Source organism: Centropristis striata, chromosome 15, assembly GCF_030273125.1.
Source record: "Centropristis striata isolate RG_2023a ecotype Rhode Island chromosome 15, C.striata_1.0, whole genome shotgun sequence".
Lineage (NCBI taxonomy): Eukaryota > Metazoa > Chordata > Actinopteri > Perciformes > Serranidae > Centropristis > Centropristis striata.
This window is the reverse complement of record NC_081531.1, coordinates 28483710-28506627: the sequence shown is the minus strand read 5'-3', so window position 1 is coordinate 28506627 and position 22918 is coordinate 28483710. Positions and strand designations below refer to the sequence as shown.

At 37.5% G+C, this 22918-nt stretch overlaps 3 protein-coding genes across 3 annotated transcripts; 1 reads left to right on the top strand and 2 right to left on the bottom strand.

Moving 5' to 3' along the window:
* Positions 1–1206: 1206 nt before the first annotated feature.
* On the top strand, positions 1207–4509 carry cfap298 (cilia and flagella associated protein 298). Its single transcript, XM_059351585.1, has 8 exons — positions 1207–1423; positions 1668–1838; positions 2343–2510; positions 3108–3175; positions 3254–3412; positions 3611–3742; positions 3864–3959; positions 4081–4509. The coding sequence occupies exons 2-8, from the start codon at positions 1700–1702 to the stop codon at positions 4189–4191; spliced, it is 873 nt and encodes a 290-aa protein (XP_059207568.1). The 5' UTR covers positions 1207–1423; positions 1668–1699; the 3' UTR covers positions 4192–4509.
* Positions 4480–13608, bottom strand: eva1c (eva-1 homolog C (C. elegans)). The gene is made up of 8 exons (XM_059351572.1): positions 13109–13608; positions 11221–11420; positions 10831–10954; positions 9802–9954; positions 8752–8895; positions 6761–6841; positions 6571–6678; positions 4480–6492 (listed from the first exon to the last, which is right to left on the bottom strand). Exons 1-8 carry the CDS (start codon positions 13221–13223, stop codon positions 6113–6115), a joined length of 1305 nt encoding a protein of 434 aa, XP_059207555.1. The 5' UTR covers positions 13224–13608; the 3' UTR covers positions 4480–6112.
* Positions 13609–15960: 2352 nt separating this feature from the next.
* Positions 15961–21195, bottom strand: haus1 (HAUS augmin-like complex, subunit 1). Its single transcript, XM_059351587.1, has 9 exons — positions 20880–21195; positions 20589–20763; positions 19864–19999; positions 19650–19784; positions 19363–19486; positions 18100–18165; positions 17933–18004; positions 16167–16214; positions 15961–16079 (listed from the first exon to the last, which is right to left on the bottom strand). The coding sequence occupies exons 1-9, from the start codon at positions 20898–20900 to the stop codon at positions 16035–16037; spliced, it is 822 nt and encodes a 273-aa protein (XP_059207570.1). The 5' UTR covers positions 20901–21195; the 3' UTR covers positions 15961–16034.
* Between the last annotated feature and the right edge of the window lie 1723 nt (positions 21196–22918).

Genomic DNA, 22918 nt, shown 5'->3' with positions numbered 1-22918 from the left:
ATCTTAAAGTATTTTGATGGCTCATGGAGGATTAAAAAATATCGGACACAAGAAAGTACCAGCTAACTAACGCTTATGCGCTTTGTTAAAACACTGTAAAATAAGTTTAAAAGAAATCTTTGTTCACTGCACTGAAAGCAGTAGCTATCTATGTAAGCAAGTGTATCAGGTTGCCTTTGCTTACATGTTGATGTCATCTCTAAAAATGCATTTATTGTGTTATCCAAATGTGTGCAGTAGATACTGTATCTGCATTAACAGTAGGTGACTAGCCAGCGCTTTGTGTCATGTCATGTTCAACATGAGATTTTATAGGAAACAAATTGCTCCTTTTTGTGAGGTTGGTGTCCCTTTTTATGGCTATAATCCATAGTAAATAAAGAGTCTGTGTTGTTGAACATATTCTGTATGTATTCAAGAGAAAACATGAAGCTGCGATTCGTGTTAATATCCAACGTTCCATATTTTAAGTGCACAGCTGATTGCACATTTATGTATGAAGCAGTTTATGTTGTATGTATGCAAAAATAAATGTAAGTTGATCCTGAGTGTTGTTTGTCTTCTCTGACTGCAGGCTGTAACTTTATTGCACATCATAAAGAATAAAATGTTATACTTCTACTCAAAATTCAGTAGCACAGACATTTTACCATGTGTTTAACAAAGAGTTATGTTTTTCAGCAAAACTATATTCTGTATGCTTTTTGATTAAGGCATCCTTTCAAATCCTGGATATTATATTCCATCATATTTTTATTTTTTTAAAGTCTATTCTCAATGTATTATTATATAACGAAACAGGCTGACAATCTTCACCATTGTCTTTTTTTTTTAAACCAGACATAGCCAAATCAAGTCAAGACATTACGTTTCCCTGGACACTGAAATGTATCCTTTATGTTAAAGAAGTGCACAAACAAACAAAAAATGTACAAGTATACAAATAGTGACGCAATGAACAATATATTCAAGGTATTTATGGTAAATGATAAACATATATATACACATATTGATGCACATGTACATATATACTGCCATTCTAGTGGCAGTCTGTGGATGTGTTTGTATTGGGTATACTGACACAGGGTAATGCTTATCTGTTTCAATCACTATTTACCGGGGTGACAGCCTGGGGAAAAACCTCCCATTCAATAGACCCATAGACTGTATAAATAATTTTAGAATATATGGGTTGCACAAAGACTGTATGAATAAGGTTGTATGCAGTGTTTCCATTATTCGCCACTAGATGGCAGTAATACTGCTTGGCTTGTTTTAACCTGCCGTAAATAGTTCACACGAAGAAGAAACCAATGGTTTCCCCATGCAATCGTTAGCTTATAATGTTATCGGTTGTAAACAAAGTGTGAGTTCAGTCTGGACATTGTGCGTACCGTTTTGTGATTGTTGTCTCACTGTACCGGTAAGTGTTGCCACTTTTAGTCTCTGGAGAGAAATTACCATTTAAAAGACTGAGCCATTGAATGTAAACATGGAGGTAACAGCTAGCTTCTAGAAGTGTCCGAACAGAACTGTTGCTATGGTTACAGTGTTGTCCTAGAGACCTCAGGTAATACAGCTTGTGGTACTGACAAACCTTCGCATTGTTGCGGTTTTATTCAACAACAAAGTCACATTTACTGCATTTCCCTAAACATCTCTTTCAGCTGGTGAACAGGTGGTGAGCTGCTTGTCAAACATGGTACAGCTGCATGTGAAGCGCGGAGAGGAGAGCCAGTTTCTGTTCAACACCACCGTGGACGCGCCTCTGGAGACGGTGATCCAGCAGATTACAGCCGTTTACAACGGGAGACTCAAAGTGGACAGGATATGTTCAGGTAAAATCCACCTGTCCAGTTCTTTCTTTGCACACTGCGTCAAGATGAGAAGCTTCAGTGGGCTGCACTTACACACCTTCCTTTACTGCTATTTAACCTGGTTGCTGGGAAAATATCACTAGCACTTTCTGCTGAATCTACCTGGAACATCTTACAACATTCACTCAAACTCAACACAATTATAACTATGGGCCAGTTTAAAACTATGATAACCAATAACTCTGCCTTTCACTGCAACTGTTTTTAATGTTTTTGCATTGGTTTTGTCTGTGCTGTTTTGTGTGTTTTTTTTTAATGAGATATGTCAAACAAAGTGATTTTGACAGAAGTATCACAATTTTAAAATGATTAAAAAAAAGCAGAGACTGATAAGTAATTACTTACATTAATTAGGGTGTAACCAGAACATGTTTGTATTTTTAATTAGGTGACTGTCAGTATTGGTACCGTAGATGCATTTTCTATTGAAATATATTTCAGTCTTGCTCATTTGTGTTCCCTCAGAAATCCCAGAGTTGGCAGACCACGGCATCACACTACCGGCCAACATGCAGGGGCTGACAGAGGAGCAGATTGTGGAGCTGAAACTGAAGGATGAATGGGAAGACAAGTGCGTGCCCAGCGGAGGGGCAGTACTTAGGAAGGATGAGATTGGGAGGAGGAATGGACACGGTGAGACTATGACTCTTGACTGTTGGCTGTGTAGCAAGCGTGTTACAATCCACATTTCAGTCAAATAAGGTCACAATATGATTCAGAATTAGATTTAAACATTCTCTTCAGGACTGATGGACATGCCATTGTGAGACTAATGTTTTATAAAGATCTGCAGATCATTGGGTTTATGCCTTGACAACTGTCAATCACTTTTTTTTAAAGATTCTTAAAGATAGGTAAAATAGTATCAAATCATATTTCGTTGATCGCAAATTCTGCTTTTGAATTCAATTCAATTCAATAATTTAAAGTGCAATACTCCTCCTATGTAGTTCAAGAGGAAAGTATATATGTATGTATATATATATATATATGCTTTCCTCTTGAACTACATAGGAGGGGTATTGCACTTTAAATTATTATATATATATATATATATATATATATATATATATATATATATATTCATTTCATTTGCCATGTATTTACTTGAATAGCATTCAAATATGTTCTAAAAAATGTCATTTCATTTCTATGAAAGAAGGGGAAGAAAAGGGGGAAGGGGGAAGAGAAAATGGTAAAGTGACAATCCATCTTTTTGCTTTCTACCAGCTCCAAATGATAAAATGAAAGAGGTGTTGATGAGAACTGTGGAAGAGGCAAAGGCACTCATCTCCAAAGTGAGTATTGGTATAAACAGCAAGTTTTAGATTGGTTAAATATATTTATCTCAATCTGTGTCTCTTTCCATCTTTCAGAAACAAGTTCAAGCTAATGTTTGTGTCACCGTCGAGACAATAAAGGAAGCCTTGGAACCGCTAAAGGGTGCGGTCATGATCGTGTACCCCATGGGGCTGCCTCCTCATGACCCTATCAGGATGGAGTTTGAGGACCGGGAAGACCTTTCGGGAACACAGGTTAACAGCTGAGCCTGTTTCATTAATCAGTGTTCCCAGCAGCTATTGGCTGATGGCCACATTAAATTAGTTTTCAGTCAACAACAAGGACATAAGTTTGGTGCATTTGGAGGTGAATCTGTCTTCAATGTCTTCTTGATAATCTCTTTTTCTCCCTCCATTCCTCTGCTCTGCCTCCTCCATCTGTCCGTACCTCAGGCATCTCTGCAGGTGATCACAGAGGACGAGTGCCAACTATGGTGGGCTGCCAAAGAGATGCAGAGGGGGAAAAAACTGCAAGACTACATTGGCAAAAATGAAAAGACAAAACTTGTGGTCAAAATCCAAAAGGTGAAGACCATTTCAGCCAATGAAGGCAGATTTCTTGTCATATAAGCGGGCAGTGTATTTGTGTTTTTTTGCCTTTGTTAATTTTGAGAGTAACTAGTCAATTTGCTGCGGTTTCCTTCAGAAAGGGCAGGGGGCGCCTGCGAGAGAGCCTCTGATCACTGATGAGCAGCAGAAACACATGATGATGCATTACCACAGGAGGCAGGAGGAGCTGAAGGTGAGGAAATCCTAAAGAGACAAAACACTCATGGACTTTTTAAATTGGCTAATGCATTAAGAAACATGTTCCTGTTTATACTGAATGTGCCTTTTGAACATTCTCCTGGTAATATTTACAGAAACTGGAGGAGGCAGATGATGATAGCTACCTGGACTCACAGTGGGCAGACAGACAAGCCCTGAAAAAACAGTTTCAAGGCCTCTCCAACATCAAATGGGGGCCGAGATAAAGACCACTACTACTAGGAGTCCCACCTTGGAGCTGCTGCTGTTAAGAGTTGCTCGGTTACAGCTCTATATGCAACAGACTGCGTTATTATCACAATCTTGAAACCAGTTTGATATCTGTGTTTTTCAAGGTCTCCCAGAGAACACACAGCAGCTGTGTTCATATGCCTTTGAGTAGATTTATTTCTGAGATTCAAGACAAACATCTACAATATTTTTTTTAACTGAACTGAAAGATACTATAGACATTGTATGACAGAACAGGTAATGATGTCACATGGAGGCCGATGTCATTATAAACAAGTTTTATTTGAACTGAAGTCTGATCCCTGTTTTCCTTTACAGATTTTTTTCACCCTGTTGTAAAGTTACATGTTTATTGAAGCTGTACAAACAGGATTAAATGCAAGTTTAATCTAAATTAACTGTATTTTTACTGTGAAAACGTAAAATATATGTTCTATTGCAGCCTGTGTATAAACAGTGTTCATACAATTTTTTTCATTAAGGTCGTGTTGACATTCAACAAATGCTAAGAGGTAGTGATTCAACAGTCTAACATCCCTTGAGTGCAGGGACAAGGATGCTACACCTTTCCTCTCTTTGTCTCCCGTCAGTGACATGCACGCACACCTCTAAAAGTCGGTGTTGCTCTGAGGCAGGAACGTTCCAGCTCTTGTCCCAGCAGGGATGAGGAAGTTGTAGAGTTCAAATTGAGAGTTTAATTGTACTGTGTGAAACAGTTGACGGAGCCAAAGTAGTGATTCAGAGAGGAGTGGCCGGTTTCCAGGAACACTGCATTTAAAAAACATCCTGCATATAATGTGGCGATTTAAAGAGTCCTAGTAGGTGGAATTGTAACACATACCTTGGGTCTATGGTATGAACAGCTGACAATTTTAACGACCACTAATGTAGTTATACTGTAGGGAAAACACTGTAATGTGCCTATTCTTGTTGGGATAGATAACACTTGTTAAGCCACATATTGTCCATGATGACAAGGCTTCATTCTGGAGTTAAAACTCACAGGGTGTTATAGGGTGACAGCAACTGTGTTTCATGGTCTCTTCAAGCAAACTGAAGGTGTCATGACATATCATGTTCCCTGACACGTTCTTTGTTTTTTAGTGTTTGAACACTTTCATTGATACAGCTGCTATCAGTACAGTTAGTGCCATGTTGGTCTATTCCATACACACAATATCTATTGCCTGTCCGTCCTGTTTTGCCTTTCCTAAGCTCCTTCTTTTTCCTGTTATATGGTTATATAATGTGAAGCCAAATAAGGCACATTTGTGATTTGTGATATTAGGCTATATACAGGGGCAAGAAGAAGTTTGGGTGTTTTTATAGGTCAAAGTAGCTCCTCACCTCACTCAAATCTCAAAAGTCCAATTAGCTCTTGATGGAGTCATTAGCCGAAGGGTTCACTTACTTATTCCACTCTGAATGTTTAATGGATGTGTTCATTAAAGATATATGAAATATTATAATTGCTTGTTATGTGTGGTATTAGGTTAAGCACATTGTGTTTGTCTACAGTGTTTTTTGTCGATCAGATTACATTTTATGACAAATGAATGCAGAATACTATGTCATTTCAAGGAGTTCACATACTTTTTCTTGCCACTGTATAGAACAATGACTTGACATGAACTAACTAACTATGGCAGCTGTGTGCCTTCTGTCAACACTTGTGATTTTCACAGTATTCAAACCTGCAATCACAGCTTTATTTTGTGGTGGATGTGTGGTCATTTAAACAGCAAAAATTGCAGATTTATACAACAAACTGCTTTAAAAAAAAGAGAGAAAAAGTTTCTTGTTTTGTTAACATTCAGAGGCTTGGAGCTGCTGCAGAGAATCCTGAAAAAATCCTGAAGGTGCTGGAAAAGCATCCATGGGTCACAGTTTAATTAATTAACACGAGCTGCCATTCAGATAGGCGTTCATCCGTATCTCCTGTATGATCATCTCCCTGCGCTCAATCCTCTCCGCCCGTTCAGCTGCCTCGCTCACATAAGTCACTTCCTCCCAGTCGTATATGGCCTTCCTCTCTGTGGCTGAGATTAAAGAGCTTTCTGTTCCCTCTTCGTCATCATCATCATCATCATCTTCATCGTCCTCATCATCATCCTCCTCCTGGAGGTTGACAGCCTGGCTACGAGACTTTGGTTTGAGTCCGTGATCTCCCACTCGGCTCCCTCTGCAGGTTACTCGGACTGATACAGCCAGCAGTGTGAGCAGTAAACCAACACACACGCTGGAGGTGAAGAGCAGCGCTGCCATTTCTGGATGCTCTGTGTGGGAAATAGAGGAAGGAGGTGTATAAAACATGGATGTGCATTTGTGAGAACATGCTTGTGAATAATGTTTACCTTTAATGTAGGCGTAAGTCAGGAGAGAGTTGCTCATCATGGCTCCTGAGTTGTCTGGCCTTCTTGACCCTTTGGGGAAAGGCTCCTTCAGATGTGGAGGAGGGGCTGCTGGAAATATTAGAATTATAATGTCAGATAAAATGGCACAGAAAACCTGCTGGAACTGTGACAGATGGCTTGATGTGCTAACCTTTCTCTGTCTCTACAGTAGGGGATGAGGTGGAGCCGAAGATGGAAGGGTCTGCCTCTCTTAGTAAAGTCTGCGGTACTACTGGAAGGAAGACAGAAGAGTCTTTATATTGCTGTAGACCAGTAGTTCTCAACCTTTTTGAGTCACGACCCCCAATTTAACATGCATGTTGACCCCCCGCTCACTGAACAGAATCTCACACGCACAGTTCAGATCATACAAACTCAGTTGATACGACGAATTTTGGACAAATAATGAAACAGAACACAACTAAAACATCTCTCTGTCTGTGCATTTATATATTTTTAAAATATTTTATTGTTACTTTTAATCTAAGTCCTTTGCTATAAGTTTAAAGGTCCGTTCTGACCTCCTGAGTGTGTAACAGTCAGCTTCAAGCCAGAGACTCCTTGGAAAGTAATAACTTGCTACTTTGGGATTTGTCAGAAAAGACACAAAATTACCCCAAAAAGAATCAAATTGACCACAAAATGACAAAAAATGACCACAAAAAAGACACAAATTGACCAAAAAGACACAAAATGACAAAAAAAAAAGACACAAAATGACCACAAAAAAAAAGACACAAAATGACTAAAAAAACCCCACAAAATGACCAAAAAGACTAAAACACATGAACACTTTAACACAGTGGAGACAGAGCTAATTCCAAAATGATTTGGCGACCCCCAGAAATCATCTTGCGACCCCAATTGGGGTCGGGCCCCCAAGGTTGAGAATAGCTGCTGTAGACAATCTCAAACAAATAAAGAAACAAATTAACTAATTTAACTTAGAATGCTTTACAAGACAACTCTCACTTCACAGTCAGAGGGTCATGGGTCCTCCAGCTTCCTCCGACAGTCCAAAGACATGCAGTTTAGGGTTAACTGGTGACTCTAAATTGCCCGTAGGAGTGAATGAAAGCATGAATGGTTGTCTGTCTCTATGTGTCAGCCCTGTGATAGTCTGGCGACCTGTCCAGGGTGTACCCCGCCTCTCGGCCAATCTCAGCTGGGATCGGCTCCAACCCTCCCACGACCCAGGTTCAGATAACGAATAAATTAATTAAACTTTTGTGCTTTACAAGACAAACAAATCAATAAGACCGGTATTAAAAACAGGAAGAAGTATGTATACTAGAAATAAAAGCGGGCTGATGGGTTAATGAAAATACCATTTTAAGATATATTAAAAAAAACATTTAAAAAGTAAAAAAAAATAATGATGCTGGACAAAAGGTTGACCTAATTAAAAGCAAAATCATAAAAACAACTTTCGAGCAGTTTCTTAAAGCAGAAGTTGTTTGTCCTATTTGAGAGTTTGTTCAAAACCTTTGGTGTATAACACCAAAAAGTGGCTTTATCCTACTTTTCAGGTCATTTTTGGTACATTGAGCAAGTCAACGCTAAACAACCTAAAAGGAAACGGTCTGGAACATATTGAGATAACAGACAGTAGACCATTCATCAGCACGCCACTTCCCACACCCAAACTTCTTCACAAACTGGGACACTCTCAGATCCTGAATACATTCTGTCCAACTGTGTTAAAATAACGGTCTACAAGGTTAACACACATTGTTTTATGCGAGATGGAGCCAACAGAGTGAGTCAGAAAAAAATCTGTCATCCAGGCTGAAGTTAAATTTCCAAACTTTGATACATGAACAATGTTGTTGCATGACCTCACTGACATTTGTGCCAATCGCAGGAAGTTTACCAGGATGCCAGCCTTCAACCCGCAAATCTGAGCTCACAGTATTATTTCCTGCTACTGTGTTGTTGGCGCTGATATGATAAGGATCTCCACAATTGGACACTAAAAATGTTCACTGAAATAACTGTCACATAATGAATGAGGCAAAAACAAAACCATGACATGAGCTTTGTGTAGAATAATGTCACGAAAGTCTGTTTCTATTTATAAGCTGTAATTTATCAGCAGGACGGTAACTGTGTTGTGTGAATGAGGAACGGAGAGAGTCCTACCACAAGAATAGACCACACTGAGGTACTTTCTGGTTCCTGGAAAGCAGGGGTCCCTGAAGGTCTGGTTGCTGACAGCAACAGCACACTTCTGTTTGCTGTAGCAGGATTTGGACACCAAGTGTACAGCCTCGTGGTTCAGACACTCTGTAGGGAACAGTGAAGAGAAACTCAACAAGCCAGTCACTGAATAAGACACAGAGTGTGTGTGTTTGTGTGTGTTTGTGTGTGTGTGTGTTCTTTACTTCCAACATAGTGAGGACCACAACACGCTTTTAACCAACAGAGTGAGGACATTTTTGCAAAGTGAGGACATTTCGGCCGGTCCTCACTTCTTTAAAGGCTTTTTTGAGATTTCAGACTTTGTTTTAAGGGTAAAGGTTTAATGATAATGATAATCAACTGAAACTGTATTGTGTGGTTATGAAACTAACTAAAATTATAGTGAAAATGTCCAAATGTCAACTTTTTTCATACATAATGAAGGTGGATCAGGCAATCAGGAAATAATGGCAAAATTTACTGTGACCTCTTTTAATCTCCCACCCAACAAATACCCCATTACAAAAAACTGAAACTAACACTAAAACTAATAAAAACTAAACTGAAACTAAAGCATTTCAAAAAAATAAATACTAAACTAAAACTAGCAAACTCACTCTAAAAAAACAATTAAAACTAGCTGAATTTGAAAACAAAAATTCACAACCCAACTAAAACTAAAACTGATGAAAAATCCAAAACTATTATCACCTTGCAAAAGAATTCACTATTACAATGAGGGTCCTCACAAAGATAGAAGTACAAGAATGTATGTGTGTGTGTGTGTGTGTGTGTGTGTGTGTGTGTGTGTGTGTGTGTGTGTGTGTGTGTGTGTGTGTGTGTGATGCTCACTCAACATTGTGACAAAGCTCTCTGACATGTACTTTAGCTGCAACTAAATCTCAAAGTAGTTCCTCAAAAAACTACATTCCTGGCTTCATTGTATGCCTTGTAAGGGATTCATATGTGCATTAGCACCATATGAGAATACTGAATATCCCATTGACTCACCAAATGGGGGTGGTTGTGTCAGGTGTGAGGGGCAGGTGTCAGTCTGGCCAAGACTTCTCCCGTAGACAGCTGCATAGATGTTGAGAACCTTGGGGGGCTTACAGCGCAGGGTCATTGTCTCCCCCTCACACACCACTTGTCTTTTGTGTTCAGCTGAGCCAAGGGAAAAACACAATAAGGAGGAAAAGGTTAAGGGAAGACAAGGATTGGATTTTTGTGTGTAAAAGCTAAGTAGCTTTTTAATATTCATCCGCTGTAATAATGATAATATATAATAATAACTTTATTTATATAGCACCTTTAAAAACAGCGGTTACAAAGTGTTTTAACAGACAAAGACAAGCAAGAGCAGAAGGTGAAAGGCAGCATAATGACAAAAGGCTAAACAGTGCGGCTGAATAAGAGCAAGACAAAATCTGGGTACATTAAGACAGAGATGCAAAATTATAGTGGACAGCAGGGAAGTAAGATTTATCAGAAATAAATTTAAACAAATAATGAATGAATACAATTACACAACCGCACACATAAATAGGTAGAAGACAAATGTTTGAGACAATAAAACAGTAAAAAGATAGTCTTTTTTAAAAATGATTAAAAAAAGGTGATGACAACACACAAAAGTAGTCTATAAAAAATGTGTCTTAGAAACAGATTTAAACAAAGTCACTGATATTTTTGAGCCTTAACTTTGGAACAGTCAGAACGTTGCCACTTGGCTGATATGGGGTCAACATTTCCAATACATGGCTCAAAACCAGATCCTAATGTGCTTTAAAAAGTGATCAGTATAATCTTTAAAAAATGGACAGAGAACCATGGAGGGAAGCAAGGATTGGGGTGATGTGATGTCTGTTTAAACCAGTGAAATATGAGATAAACTGGAAAAAGTTGGGAGGAGATATACCATATTCACAACAGACATTTTGACTTGTCATTATAGAAAAACCATAGGTGAATTAAATAACATTAACCATAGCTCAGCTAATACACCTTTGCTTTTTATACTATTTCTGCTGCAGGACTCACTTGGCTTACACTTGTAGTCCACGTGAAGGTATTTGGTGGTGCCAGGGCAGGGGTCCTTGCCAAACAGCAGGTGGTTGACAGGCAGCTGACAATCTCTGTGGCTTTGACACTCTGACAAAAGCTTCTGAACAGCAAAAACAAAACAGGGACAGTCAGCGTTTAGCAGTAAAATCAACAGGGAGCACAATGTAAATCAGATGCAAGAAGATGCAAAGAAGGCATTTTATAAATCTAGCAGCAGTGTTCACCAGCCAGCTCATCTAAGGGTGGTGTGTTCACTATCAAACATATATGCGGAGAAACCACTAAATCAGCTGAAACCAGTGAACACACACATATACACACAGAGTGAGAGTGAAACATGCTGCATATACCACACATTCAATGTACCTGTAGAGCAGTAAAAGCTGAGCAGTTGTGGTTGTCGGCTCTGAGCGGAGCGTCCGGGTCAGCTCTGCACAGCCGCGCCTCACCAGAACCATAGAAGGCAGTCTGGATGGAGATGGTGGAGTGGCGTGGACAGTGGAGGCGCAGAGGGTGGCCGTCACACGCCTGAGCAGAGTGACTGGTGATGATCCTGGAAAGGTAATCTGTTGAACAAACGGCATTGGTTGAATACACATGGAGAAATTGTTTCCTTGACTTCAGCATGTGGAAACAGCAGTGTAACATACAATGTAGTTTGAAAAAAAAATATGACGATGAAGGTGTGGGGTTTGAAAGATTACTATTACATTAGGAGAAATGTAGGATCCAACATTTTTGGAGCTTGGTCCATACCAGAAACTCAGGCTGTTCTTTTTCTTATCTCTCACTTGTGAGCCCCAAAACTTTACAAAACCACTGAAGTACCGCTTTAAATTCACTAAATAAGTATAGTATAAGAGACTGAATCACAGGAAAACTCTTAGGGGGTGTGCTTCCAAGGGGCCCATTAAATTCACTATACCTACAGGGGTAGAGATAGACAAAACAACTAAAAACATCATTGTCTAATATTTTAATTTTGAGGCATCTTTGAGGTACAATGAGTATGATTTGTATGTTATGGTTTGTAAACACAACATTTAAAGTTGGCCCCTCTTGTATGGCTCAATAGCTATTAATTATCCAGCAAGTTGAGTGATCTTCAATCAAGCTGGTTAATAGACAGTTTTTGAGAGTTTTTGTGTCCAGAGAGGAGAATTTAGTGGCACTTCCCAGGATTTTGACTTAGACAACAAGGATTGCAATGTCAGCGAGGCCACGCCCAAAAAAATTAAAAGAAAGGAGAAAATACAAGCAGAGGTCTGCTTCTACATCCTTCTACAAAATCCTACCTATTGTGCCTTTATTTATTTAATTTTTTACTAATTTGCGGCTGTGGTTTCTGTGGTTTCGGACCAGTTTGGTTTTGCCTCTTTGGAGATCTGTTTTCAAGTTGTTTTGAAAACCTACCCATCATTGTGCTGACTGCTGGATCTCTTTCCTGGGTGGCAAACCCCGCCAACTGGCCTTCAACCTGATATGACCCACCTTTGTTGCACGGTGTGCAGAAATTACTTCTGATTCAAAGCCTTATCTTGAGACGTCTAAGATTATTTCCTTTTATATAAAAGGAATGCTGGAAGACTCTGAATATATTAAATAGATTAGACTGACAGTTTGGATATAACTTCAATGACAAAACAGAAAAGGAAAGGTATTTTAGTCTTCACAATGTCTCAGACAGGTGTGCAGTTGAATGCTATTCTCAGGTGGAAGGTTTGGGACAAATGGCTGGTATTTTAGGAATACTGGCAATGTAAAAAAAGAGAGAGACTAAAACCACCTTATTTTTTAACCCATACATGACCTGTACAAATATATTTCACACACCCACTATACAATGTAAAGAAAAAGTATTTTCCAGAAATGATTTTTCTTTTTTTTTTCTCCATTAAATACAAATGCCATTAAAAAAGGGTAAATTACTCAGTTAAAATCTGCAAATTAATATAATGGGGCAATATATATTTTATTATATTATTATTCAATTGCTTAATGGTTTTGAATGATAAATAACAGTGAATTATATGTACAAAAAATATGAATATATATAATTAAAAACAAATTAAAGTAAAAGAAAGTAAGTAAAATAACTGTGGTTGGCAACTTTTGCTGCCAGATTTTTTACAGTTCACATATCATACCATTTATTTACCACAGAGCAGCCCCATACTAATACTTTCTGTGATTTTTAACCATTCTTATCATTATTTATCCTCCTCCCATAGCACCCTCATCATCATCATCTTACTTGAAAAGTCAGCCAGTGCATTCATGCGTCTGGTCCACAGGAGTAAAATCAGGTAGAAGAGGCTTTGGCTCCAGTCTAGTCCGTGGCAAGGACGCGTCCAGCTCATGACTCTCATCCCCTGCGTCTGAGATCATATTAAAGAGACTGGAAAAGCCCCTGTAGGCTGCAGGACTTCATAAAAAAATAAAATAAAAAAAACGTAATCTCCCCTACTTATGGTTTATACGCAGTGCAGTTAGAAAGTAGTAGCAGAGAAAGCCACCGCTTTATCCTCCACAGAGAATATCAGCACAGAACAGCGTCTGTGTGGCTGTTTGAATCGTGCCCACTGTGCAGCAGAGCAGGTTAGAAATAGCAGCTGCGCAACAAGTTGGTGAAAAGTGACAGACGAGGTGATTAATCCGCAGCGTGGTGAGACTCCCAGTCCGACTCTCCTTTACTGTTCAACAGCGCAGGTTTGTGAATAGATGCATGTGGAAACTGAAAGCGACCTGCAGTAACAGCTGAGTGGGAATTATGGTGTGGGCGTGGCAGATCAAACTATTTAAAAGGAAAGAGGGACACACACACACACACACACACAGGCCCACCCCCCACATGAGGCACATGTTTACTTTTTGGATTATGGCAAAATGCTTTCATTCTGGGAGGTTTCTCTTCCTGTTGCTATAAACTGACAGGCCCAAATTTGAATGTTTTTTTCTGTCATAACCTCTCATAGTGTGAATTTATTTGGGGCATTTTCTTCCCTCTGCATATTGATTTTCATTATTATTTCTATGCCCTTTGTTTGATTTTAACATGTACAAATAAAAAAAATGTAAAATGTAATTTGAACCAGAATCCTCAATGCATTTACTGTACTATTCTATACATTTATTTACTTTTTGGACTTGGCTGAAAGATCCTATACTGTGTAAAACTAATCATGATATCAAAATTGAGTGTAAATAGCATTATTTACGTTTTGGTAAATTTAGCATTAATTGTAAACTTATCGCAGCCATATGGAAAATATTATACATATATATATATATATACTGTATATAAATCCAAAATAATAAAAGCTTCACTCAATTTCACTGACATGTGTAAATTTAAAGACTATATTTAGATTCTTAAACTTATGACACTGTTTAAAAAAAGAAGAAAAAACTAAAGCTGTAGTGTGATCTTAATATGTAATTTTTTCCTTCCCCTTAATTTTATATAATTTAAGTTTATTCATCCCAATTCTGTCATTAATTAATTAATTAATGCGATTAATATCGCATTATGAGTGTTATGTCAGTCTTAACTGAAATAATAATACTAGTAAATACAATCTCACTTATAATTTTTTTTTTTAGGTTTTCTTTCTTCATTTTTTCTTCTTAGGCACAGCCTCACTACAGTATATGTTTGTAGATTATATGCAGATTTTGTAATATTGGTCCCACATTAATGTAATTAAGAATAAACAGGAAGAGGCGGAGTAATACTTACACACGCAGTATTACAGATACACACTGAGAGCAAATTTAAAAAAAATTGGCACAGCACATTGGCAAATGTTTTGCAGCCCTTAAATTAGAAGGCAGAGGTAGCTGAGGACAGTGCCAGCGACCAAAAAAGAAATGGCCAACGTGGTGTAAAGCTGCTTTGTGTGTATCCCAAGTTGACTTGAGTGAAATGATATTTTGATTCTGTTTCTTTTCATAAGCTGTCGATGGCCTAACCATGGTGCCTTTGAATAAAGCAGGGGGCCTACTGGGTAAATTGCTCCCCGGCCCACATCCATGACCCACTCCATGGTAACCGGTCAATCTACATGTCAGACTGCAGCGCAGACCTACAACAGTCAAACTGACGGAGACGTTGGGGTCTCCACGGGAAGAAGACTGGCAGGGGGAGGAACTGAGAGGTGATATTTTGCATACAAACTGGACAACAGGCCCCTTAGTTGGTTCCAGTCTCTGTATTTTAGCTTTAGGCTTGCAGGGAGTGGCTCCAAAGCCCCTTTCATGTGCCGTTATCCCTCCAAAGCCTGTGGAATTTTGTTGTCAAACTCGAAAAGTTTCCTGCACTTTGTTTTTAAGCCATGTAGGTTAAAAAAAAACAACAAACATCTAAATTGCACTTGAGGCAAATATGCTCACATTACGTTTATGTGCTGAACAAAGTAATAACTGTGTATAAACTTATAGAAAATTTCAATTTTTTTTCTCCCATGTCAGCAATATACAATTTCAGCAAAGTACATAAATACATTTATACTCTATACCGGTAGAAACAACATTTAAGTATATGTATACTATATTACAACTATTAGTGTTCATGTTAATGCAGTGTTTATCACTGTTGAAAATATTCTTCTGAAATTGCCATAAAAGCAGACCATCTAAACCATCCCTTTTTGTGCAGAGTGATGGATAAAAAAAATGTGCATCTGGCAGACTTTGATCAAAGAAAAACCGTCACATGGCATGTTGTTAAAACTTATTTAAACTGGGAACACAACCACTCGGTTAGATAGCAGAGACTAGAAAATACAGACAAAACATTTGATTAGTGTTAATGATGTTATGTACCAAACAGGAAGACGTGGAAAAAAAACTGAATACGTCCAACATAAGGAATGAAAGGTCAAGATTTTAAAAAAAAAAACTAAAAAAAAAACACTTTCTCAACTGATGCTTGATTCTTTGAAAAAGCAAAAGTTTTCCTGTTAAGCAGAATTATTTCGAAAAAATGAGCTGTGGAGAAACACATTCAGTCTAGGGAGGTTGCATTATTTACTTAGATTAACATGAAAAGAGAGAGACATGTTGTTTGTTGGGGGGGGGGCACAATTGAAAACTGGCAAACTATCATTTTGCAAAATTATTACTTTATTATACAAAAATTACAGCTCAAAACAAGAACAATTTTATCATTACAAACATATTCACTTGAAATCCATATTCACCTCAAGTTGGGAATGAATTGCAGCCTGTAAACAAGGAAACATGTGGCAATAAAACAAAAAAGTAACCAGCAGCTTTTCATCCATCACAGAATTAACTATTCAGATACTCACCAATTCTCTTTTTGCTTCTTCTATTTTCACTTGTGCAAGAGATGGGCTCTGTTATAGAAACAAAGTTCATCAATTTCTGTAAAGTTGGTTTAATTCAGTCAAATTTACACACATCAACATACATTTAATTTCTCAAAACGAAGGCTATCATTAAAATATTTGGTAACACTTTCTATGAAGACTACATCTATAGTGCATTATGAGCGCATTCATAGTGAATTATAATGCTCATTATAATCAATCATAATGCATTATGACTGCACTCATAAACACATATAAAGCTTCATGATGCACTATATCAACAGTTATAAATATAGCTTATAATGACTTATAAATCCAAGTGTCTTATGAGTGCTCTTGACTGGTTATAAACTACAGGCTGACTGATGAGGCTTATAATACATTACAACTACTCATACCCCTCTATACACACACCTCAACAATCAGTTGTTATAAGGATTCATAGGATGCCATAAGTATAAATAAATGATCAATGTATGCTTTAAGTAAAGTGAGGTTCATATAGACGCATCTATAATGCAGTATAGCTAATCATGATGTTTCATTGTTGGCGTTAAGTAAAGTGTAACACATTTTCATGCATTTAAAAGAAGCTATGCTGCATCATAAGTCATTTCGTCAGATACCAAATATAGAGAATTACACTAAGATTAGGAATGTAACGGTAAAGCTCAGTTTCAACCTGTAGGGGGCAATCCACGTGCATATTATGTCCACAAAATGTATATTTATAAGATTCACAGATTTGGAGCTCAATCAATCACCAACACTACTTAATACGTAGATATAAGGGTTTACATATGAAAACTTTGGTTTTGGGATTTAATTACAGTTTAAGGAATAAAACAAAAAAAAGATAGCTTTATTTCAATAGTCAATCAATTAAAACAGTCTTAATCAACCATCTGGTGGTGAGGAAATATTTGAAGTTTGAATTTCTTTCTCATCTTATTCTTATTCATTTCTTTCTTAATTAACTACTGTAGCAAACATAGGCAACGGGCATGGAAAGCCACCACTGCTAAAGTTTTCATATGTAAACCCTTATATCTACGTATTAAGTAGTGTTGGTGATTGATTGAGCTCCAAATCTGTGAATCTTAAAATTATACATTTTGTGGACAAAATATACACGTGGATTGCCCCCTACAGGTTGAAACTGAGCTTTACCGTTACATTCCTAATCTTAGTGTAATTCTCTATATTTGGTATCTGACGAAATGACTTATGATGCAGCATAGCTTCTTTTAAATGCATGAAAATGTGTTACACTTTACTTAACACCAACAATGAAACATCATGATTAGCTATACTGCATTATAGATGCGTCTATATGAACCTCACTTTACTTAAAGCATACATTGATCATTTATTTATACTTATGGCATCCTATGAGTCCTTATAACAATTGATTGTTGAGGTGTGTGTATAGAGGGGTATGAGTAGTTGTAATGTATCATAAGCCTCATCAGTCAGCCTGTAGTTTATAACCAGTCAAGGGCACTCATAAGACACTTGGATTTATAAGTCATTATAAGCTATATTTATAACTGTTGATATAGTGCATCATGAAGCTTTATATGTGTTTATGAATGCAGTCATAATGCATTATGATTGATTATAATGAGCATTATAATTCACTATGAATGCGCTCATAATGCACTATAGATGTAGTCTTCATAGAAAGTGTTACCAAATATTTAGTATAATATAAAAACACGAGATAAAGTGAAATTAAAACGTACTGGGCTCAAGTCCATGTAGGGCTTCAGTTTCTGTTTCAGGGGGATTATTTCTTGTTTCAGCACGGTGACTTCCTGCAGAGAGCAAATAAAATGACACATTTTAAACCAAGATAGCAGAAAGTGTTACGTTTTTATTACCACGGTACATGTGTAACAGCTGAAGTTACCTCAGAGAGTTGAACAATAGCCTGGTGGGTGATAGACTTGTCCATATTCCTGGATAAGAATTGAGCCTGCAGGGATGATCAGAATCAGATTTACTGGCCAAGTACGCATACACAAACATGGAATTTGAGTCCGGCTAACATGCTCTCAATGTGCAGTGGTGTGATATAGTGCAAATAGTGCTAGAAGGGAAGAAAACAGCCAAGCAAGCTGACAGAGGTTGGTCATAGCTGCTGCGTGACTGTGATGTTTAAAATATCTGTCCTCTCCTGACAATAATACCAAGGGCGTTAACTCTTGGATATAAAAACCAGAGGCAGTAGCCGGGGTTAATTAACGGTCTGCTTTTCTTAACCCCTGTGCCTTATTCAGGACATTTTTGGCTTTTTAATGATTTTTGTCTCTCAACATTTTGGCTGTGTTAACGCATATTAGAGCCTGACAGATATATCGGTCAACAGATATTATTGGCCAATATCGTTATCAGTGTATATGCTGTTTGATATGTGCTGTTATGAAAACATTTTTTACACAATATATCATGCAGAAAATGTTGCTTGGCGTGATCTAGAAATGGTGTTGCCACTTTATTTTTATTTTTTTTAAATGGTCAGCAAGTAATAATAAGTAATAATTTACTTTATTCTTATTCATTCTTTATTTTCTCAGTTATCATTTACAGAACTGGCTAATACATTGTATAATGTATAATAATGTAAAACAATGCCAAATATTATTTAATAAAGTTTTACGTTTGAGAAAGTAGCTCTCTGGCTGCATTTGCAGAGTGGTGAAGAATCAGTGCAAAATCCACATAAAAAAACGTCTATTTTCATTCCAGCTCAAAGAATTACTGTATCTGCCGCCATATCGTTTTTGATCACTTTTCCGCCTCTAAAATCCGTATTGGTATCGGTCACAAATCCCATATCAGTCAGGCTCTTGCATTATGTAAACAAATTGGAAATGAATGGCTTACTATTATGAAAATGAGTGAATACTGGAAGTGTAAAATAATATATAATTCTATGGATTTTTTTTTGACATGGACAGTTTTGTTTCCTAAAGAAATCTAAGCAACTTTTTAAAGTGAGGCACAAGTATTAAGAAACTGAAAGTGGTAACTTCTCAGGTCAGATCATTTGTAATTTTCCAGAGAGCAATTTCTGCACCTGTGGTAACATTTCAGAGGCAGTCTGGTATTTATTTTATTTAAATGTTTCATTGGCAACATTATTAAGCTTTGAATAACCAACACAACATACCTCTGCCCTCTCCTGTCTACTTCTGAGCTCTTTAGCCTTTGCGGTCACAAAATCCATGTTGAGCAGTCTCTCTTCTGCTTTAGCGCTCTCCACCGACTGAGATTTAACAGTTTTGTTGATATCCCTGAAGACAGTTAAAAACACTGATTACAGGAGACATACAGTAGCGAATGGTTTTGCCTTTTGTTAAAGGGAAATTCCTTCACACATTATGTCATAGCCCAGGTGTTTTAACTATAATAGTACAAAGGTGACAGTAATAAGATGACAAAATCATCATCTCTTACTCTTGTAAGTTGCTCCGCAGCACCAGAGTAGCACCAAGTCTCTCTCTGACAGCCCTGAGTTCCCTCTCAAGTCTCCTGTTCGACTTCTCTTCTTCCAGCAGGTTGTCGGTGAGCTTGTTCACTGCTGGCATAAAGCTGGAGAAGACATGATCTGTCAGTGGTAACTCTTCAATAGTAACAGAACATAGACTTTAACAGTGCAGTGTCTGTGTACCTGCCCAGGGAGGTATCTCTGACTCCCAGCACCATGGCAGTGTCCACTAGAGTAGACACGTAGTCAGAGGCCGGCTTTGATAAACTTGAGGAGGACAGCCCTACACCTTCTAGAAGAACATCACGGAGATGAGCACCTAGATGGAGGAAACAGAGTGAAGGATGTGACACTGGATAAAGGACTGGAACAAATTAAGTCTAGTAGTAGATGTAGTTTAGGCTATCATTCCTAACTTCTGAGATCTGAAACTGAAATGTACAAGTCTTAGTGTGACCATTAAAGGCCCACAGACTTGGAATGAGCTTGAGAGGATGAGAAAAGAGTCTGTCTATCTTTAAAAAGAGATTAAAACAAAAACTACTGTTAAAATATATGTAGCTCAAGCTTGGGTCGCTGCGTTTTGTTTTGCTGTACCAGTGTCTGGTGTGTTTTTGTCATTGTGTTAAACTTTATACTCTTTGTACTTATGTAATTACTTTTGGGGTTAGGTATAGGAATCAGGTAGAAATAGGAATTATTATTTTCATTTTTTTCCATAATATATTGTATTGTTATTTTGATGTTCTGGGCCCCCGTTTATAAGCTACTGAAAGCTTTTGGGGATACGCTTTTGACAAGATCATGTTTTGCTGTATATTGTGATTTGAAATTTTCATTTGGATTTTAAAATTATTTGTAAATAAATAAATGAAATTAAGTTTACTGCATCTACCTGTGTCACTCACCTTCAGCCTGGTACTCTGATGCTTTCTGTCTGAGGTCTTCTGTCAGGAGAGCTGTGTCGCTACACCGGGCCTCACTGGACTGAGCCAGCTGGTACAGTATGTCCACCGTCCTGGTGTTCACCTCAAAGGGGGGCACCGGCTGATCTCCAAACACCGAGCTGAGCCAGCTGTTCACCTGAGGGGTGAAAACAGGAAACAGCAGGGTTTTTCTTTTTTCTTTTTACAAAATCCAAAGACAGTCGCTCACTGTAAAAACGTATAAAGTCAAGTTAGCAAGACACTGGACGTTACCTTCTTAATCTTCTCACACATAGTGAATTAAAAAGAAACCAAATTCACAACGACTAGCTTCTTAAAACCTTCAGGTGGTCCAGCTCGGAAGAAAACAAACTCTTTTATTTCGCGCCTCCCAAATATCATTCTATTACTTCCGGGTTATCAGCCAATGAAAAGACGGAGCGAATACTAGCTACTTTTGGTAATAACAATTTCCCCTTTCTTTTAAATGTATTTATTTATTAATGTTTTTCTAAACATGACAAACAGTGTTTTCTTAAATTAATACAAGCAAAACAGGTGAGAATAAAGTTATGTTGTGTTTTTCCGGTTCACGTTCCCACGCTCACAAAGACGAGGATCAGCTCAAGATAGTTCACCTCCGTCCCCCTGAAGCCTTCTCCACCAGACTGGAACAGCCCCACTGATGATTAAAAAAAAACGTATGAGAAACCTCTTGGAATACTTACCAAATAAATTAATCAATAGTCAGTGTTTTCTCTTGTGAAAATTATTGTAATTTTATGTGGCGAGAGGAAAACATATCATCACTGCCAGATATAGAATAGAATAGCCACGTATATATCACGGATACATGTAAAAGAATACATTTTAAAAAATGATAAAATAAAAATATAAGTCTCTCAAAATGCATGTGCCACTGAGGGAAAGAAAGAAAGAAAGAAAGAGAAACGTGTCATAAGAATTAATTATGTTTAATTGCATTTACCAGAAGTAATATTACAAGAGTGTACTGTTTTACTCCACTTGCCACTTGCTTGTGTTATTAAGCATCCAACAATAGACAGGGTACAGACTTCAATATTTGAAAATGTGGTTTTACAAAAACTCTTGAAAAAAAAAATCACTATAAAAGCCACTTGCTCATAAGTAAAACATTGATATATCTAGTTGTTTATGACCACATTAAAAAAGCAATATAAAAAGTAAATAAATAATGAATAAAATACATGTACAGGTGATGTAGAAACCCACCTATCTGGCTTATCTAAAAATCTCATCTTAAAGAGATAAATATATATCCCCAAACATAATGTAGATTAAAAAAATAAATAGATGAATAAAACAAAAATAACCAATAACAAAAAAACACAAATTACCCATTAACATATCCTGACCATAGACCATGTAGTTAAAAATCTACATGAAGCAATATATATCAAGTGGAAAAATGGGGCGTGAAATGGGGCTTTAAATTTTAATTTGAAAAAAAGTTAAGTAATGTTCTTCTCAAGAAAGAAAATCAGTGACAATGAAAAAGTTGAACCTATATAGAAAGAATTTAGAAAAGGGTATGTAGCCTTCGTTTCTTGGGGCTAATGTTTGACGTGGAGAGAACATGTGAAAGGAATACGAGGAAAAAAGTAAGAGAGCATTAAATGTAATGATGTGTTTGGATGGGTTAAAGCGGGGGGCTGATTTCACATCATTAAAGTATGTAGCACTGATCAGGTCCAGAATAGATTATGGCAGTGTGGGATACGGGTCAGCAGCTAAATCAGTCCTATTACAGCTAGATACCATTAAAGCACAAGCATTGAGAATGTGTTTAGGAGCAATGAAAACTGCCCCAGTATGTTCTCTTCAGGCTGAAGCGGGAGAAATGCCATTATGGTTAAGAAGAAAACAACTTGCACCTTAAAGGACACAGCAAAGACCATCCAATGCAAATGGTGCTGGAAATGTGTTGGGAAAAAGGGAAAGAGGAAAAAACAAGCTTTGGGTGGGTCAGTGAGGGAATAGCAGAGCAGCTGAAAATAAAACAAATAGAATTCAGTCCAACAGTTCTGTGGACAACAAGACCAGAATGGACATTACAGGAATCAAGAATAGATTTAGAAATATTGAATATCAAGAGAGGAAATCAAACAGCAGATTTAGTGCAGGGATTTTATAATCACACAGTAGTATGGGCAATATATTTACATTTTTACAGATGGATCGAAGAAGGAAAAAACACAAGCAGCGTTGGTGGTTCCAAGTCATAATAGCACATTGTCAAAAGATCATTTAAGCATATATGCAGTGGAGTT

Excerpts from the sequence above, each read along its gene's own strand:
- haus1 (XM_059351587.1), bottom strand. The coding sequence starts at position 20,900 with ATGTGTGAGAAGATTAAGAAG. Across the intron at positions 18,166-19,362 it reads GTAGACAGGAGAGGGCAGAG|GCTCAATTCTTATCCAGGAA; the intron begins GTATGTTGTGTT and ends TCATCCCTGCAG. Across the intron at positions 16,080-16,166 it reads AAGAAGCAAAAAGAGAATTG|GCTGCAATTCATTCCCAACT; the intron begins GTGAGTATCTGA and ends CCTTGTTTACAG.
- eva1c (XM_059351572.1), bottom strand. The coding sequence starts at position 13,223 with ATGAGAGTCATGAGCTGGACGCGTCCTTGCCACGGACTAGACTGGAGC. Across the intron at positions 11,421-13,108 it reads TGCACTGGCTGACTTTTCAA|ATTACCTTTCCAGGATCATC; the intron begins GTAAGATGATGA and ends TTTGTTCAACAG. Across the intron at positions 10,955-11,220 it reads CAGCTTTTACTGCTCTACAG|AAGCTTTTGTCAGAGTGTCA; the intron begins GTACATTGAATG and ends TTTGCTGTTCAG.
- cfap298 (XM_059351585.1), top strand. The coding sequence starts at position 1,700 with ATGGTACAGCTGCATGTGAAGCGCGGAGAGGAGAGCCAGTTTCTGTTC. Across the intron at positions 3,176-3,253 it reads CAAAGGCACTCATCTCCAAA|AAACAAGTTCAAGCTAATGT; the intron begins GTGAGTATTGGT and ends TCCATCTTTCAG. Across the intron at positions 3,413-3,610 it reads AAGACCTTTCGGGAACACAG|GCATCTCTGCAGGTGATCAC; the intron begins GTTAACAGCTGA and ends TCCGTACCTCAG.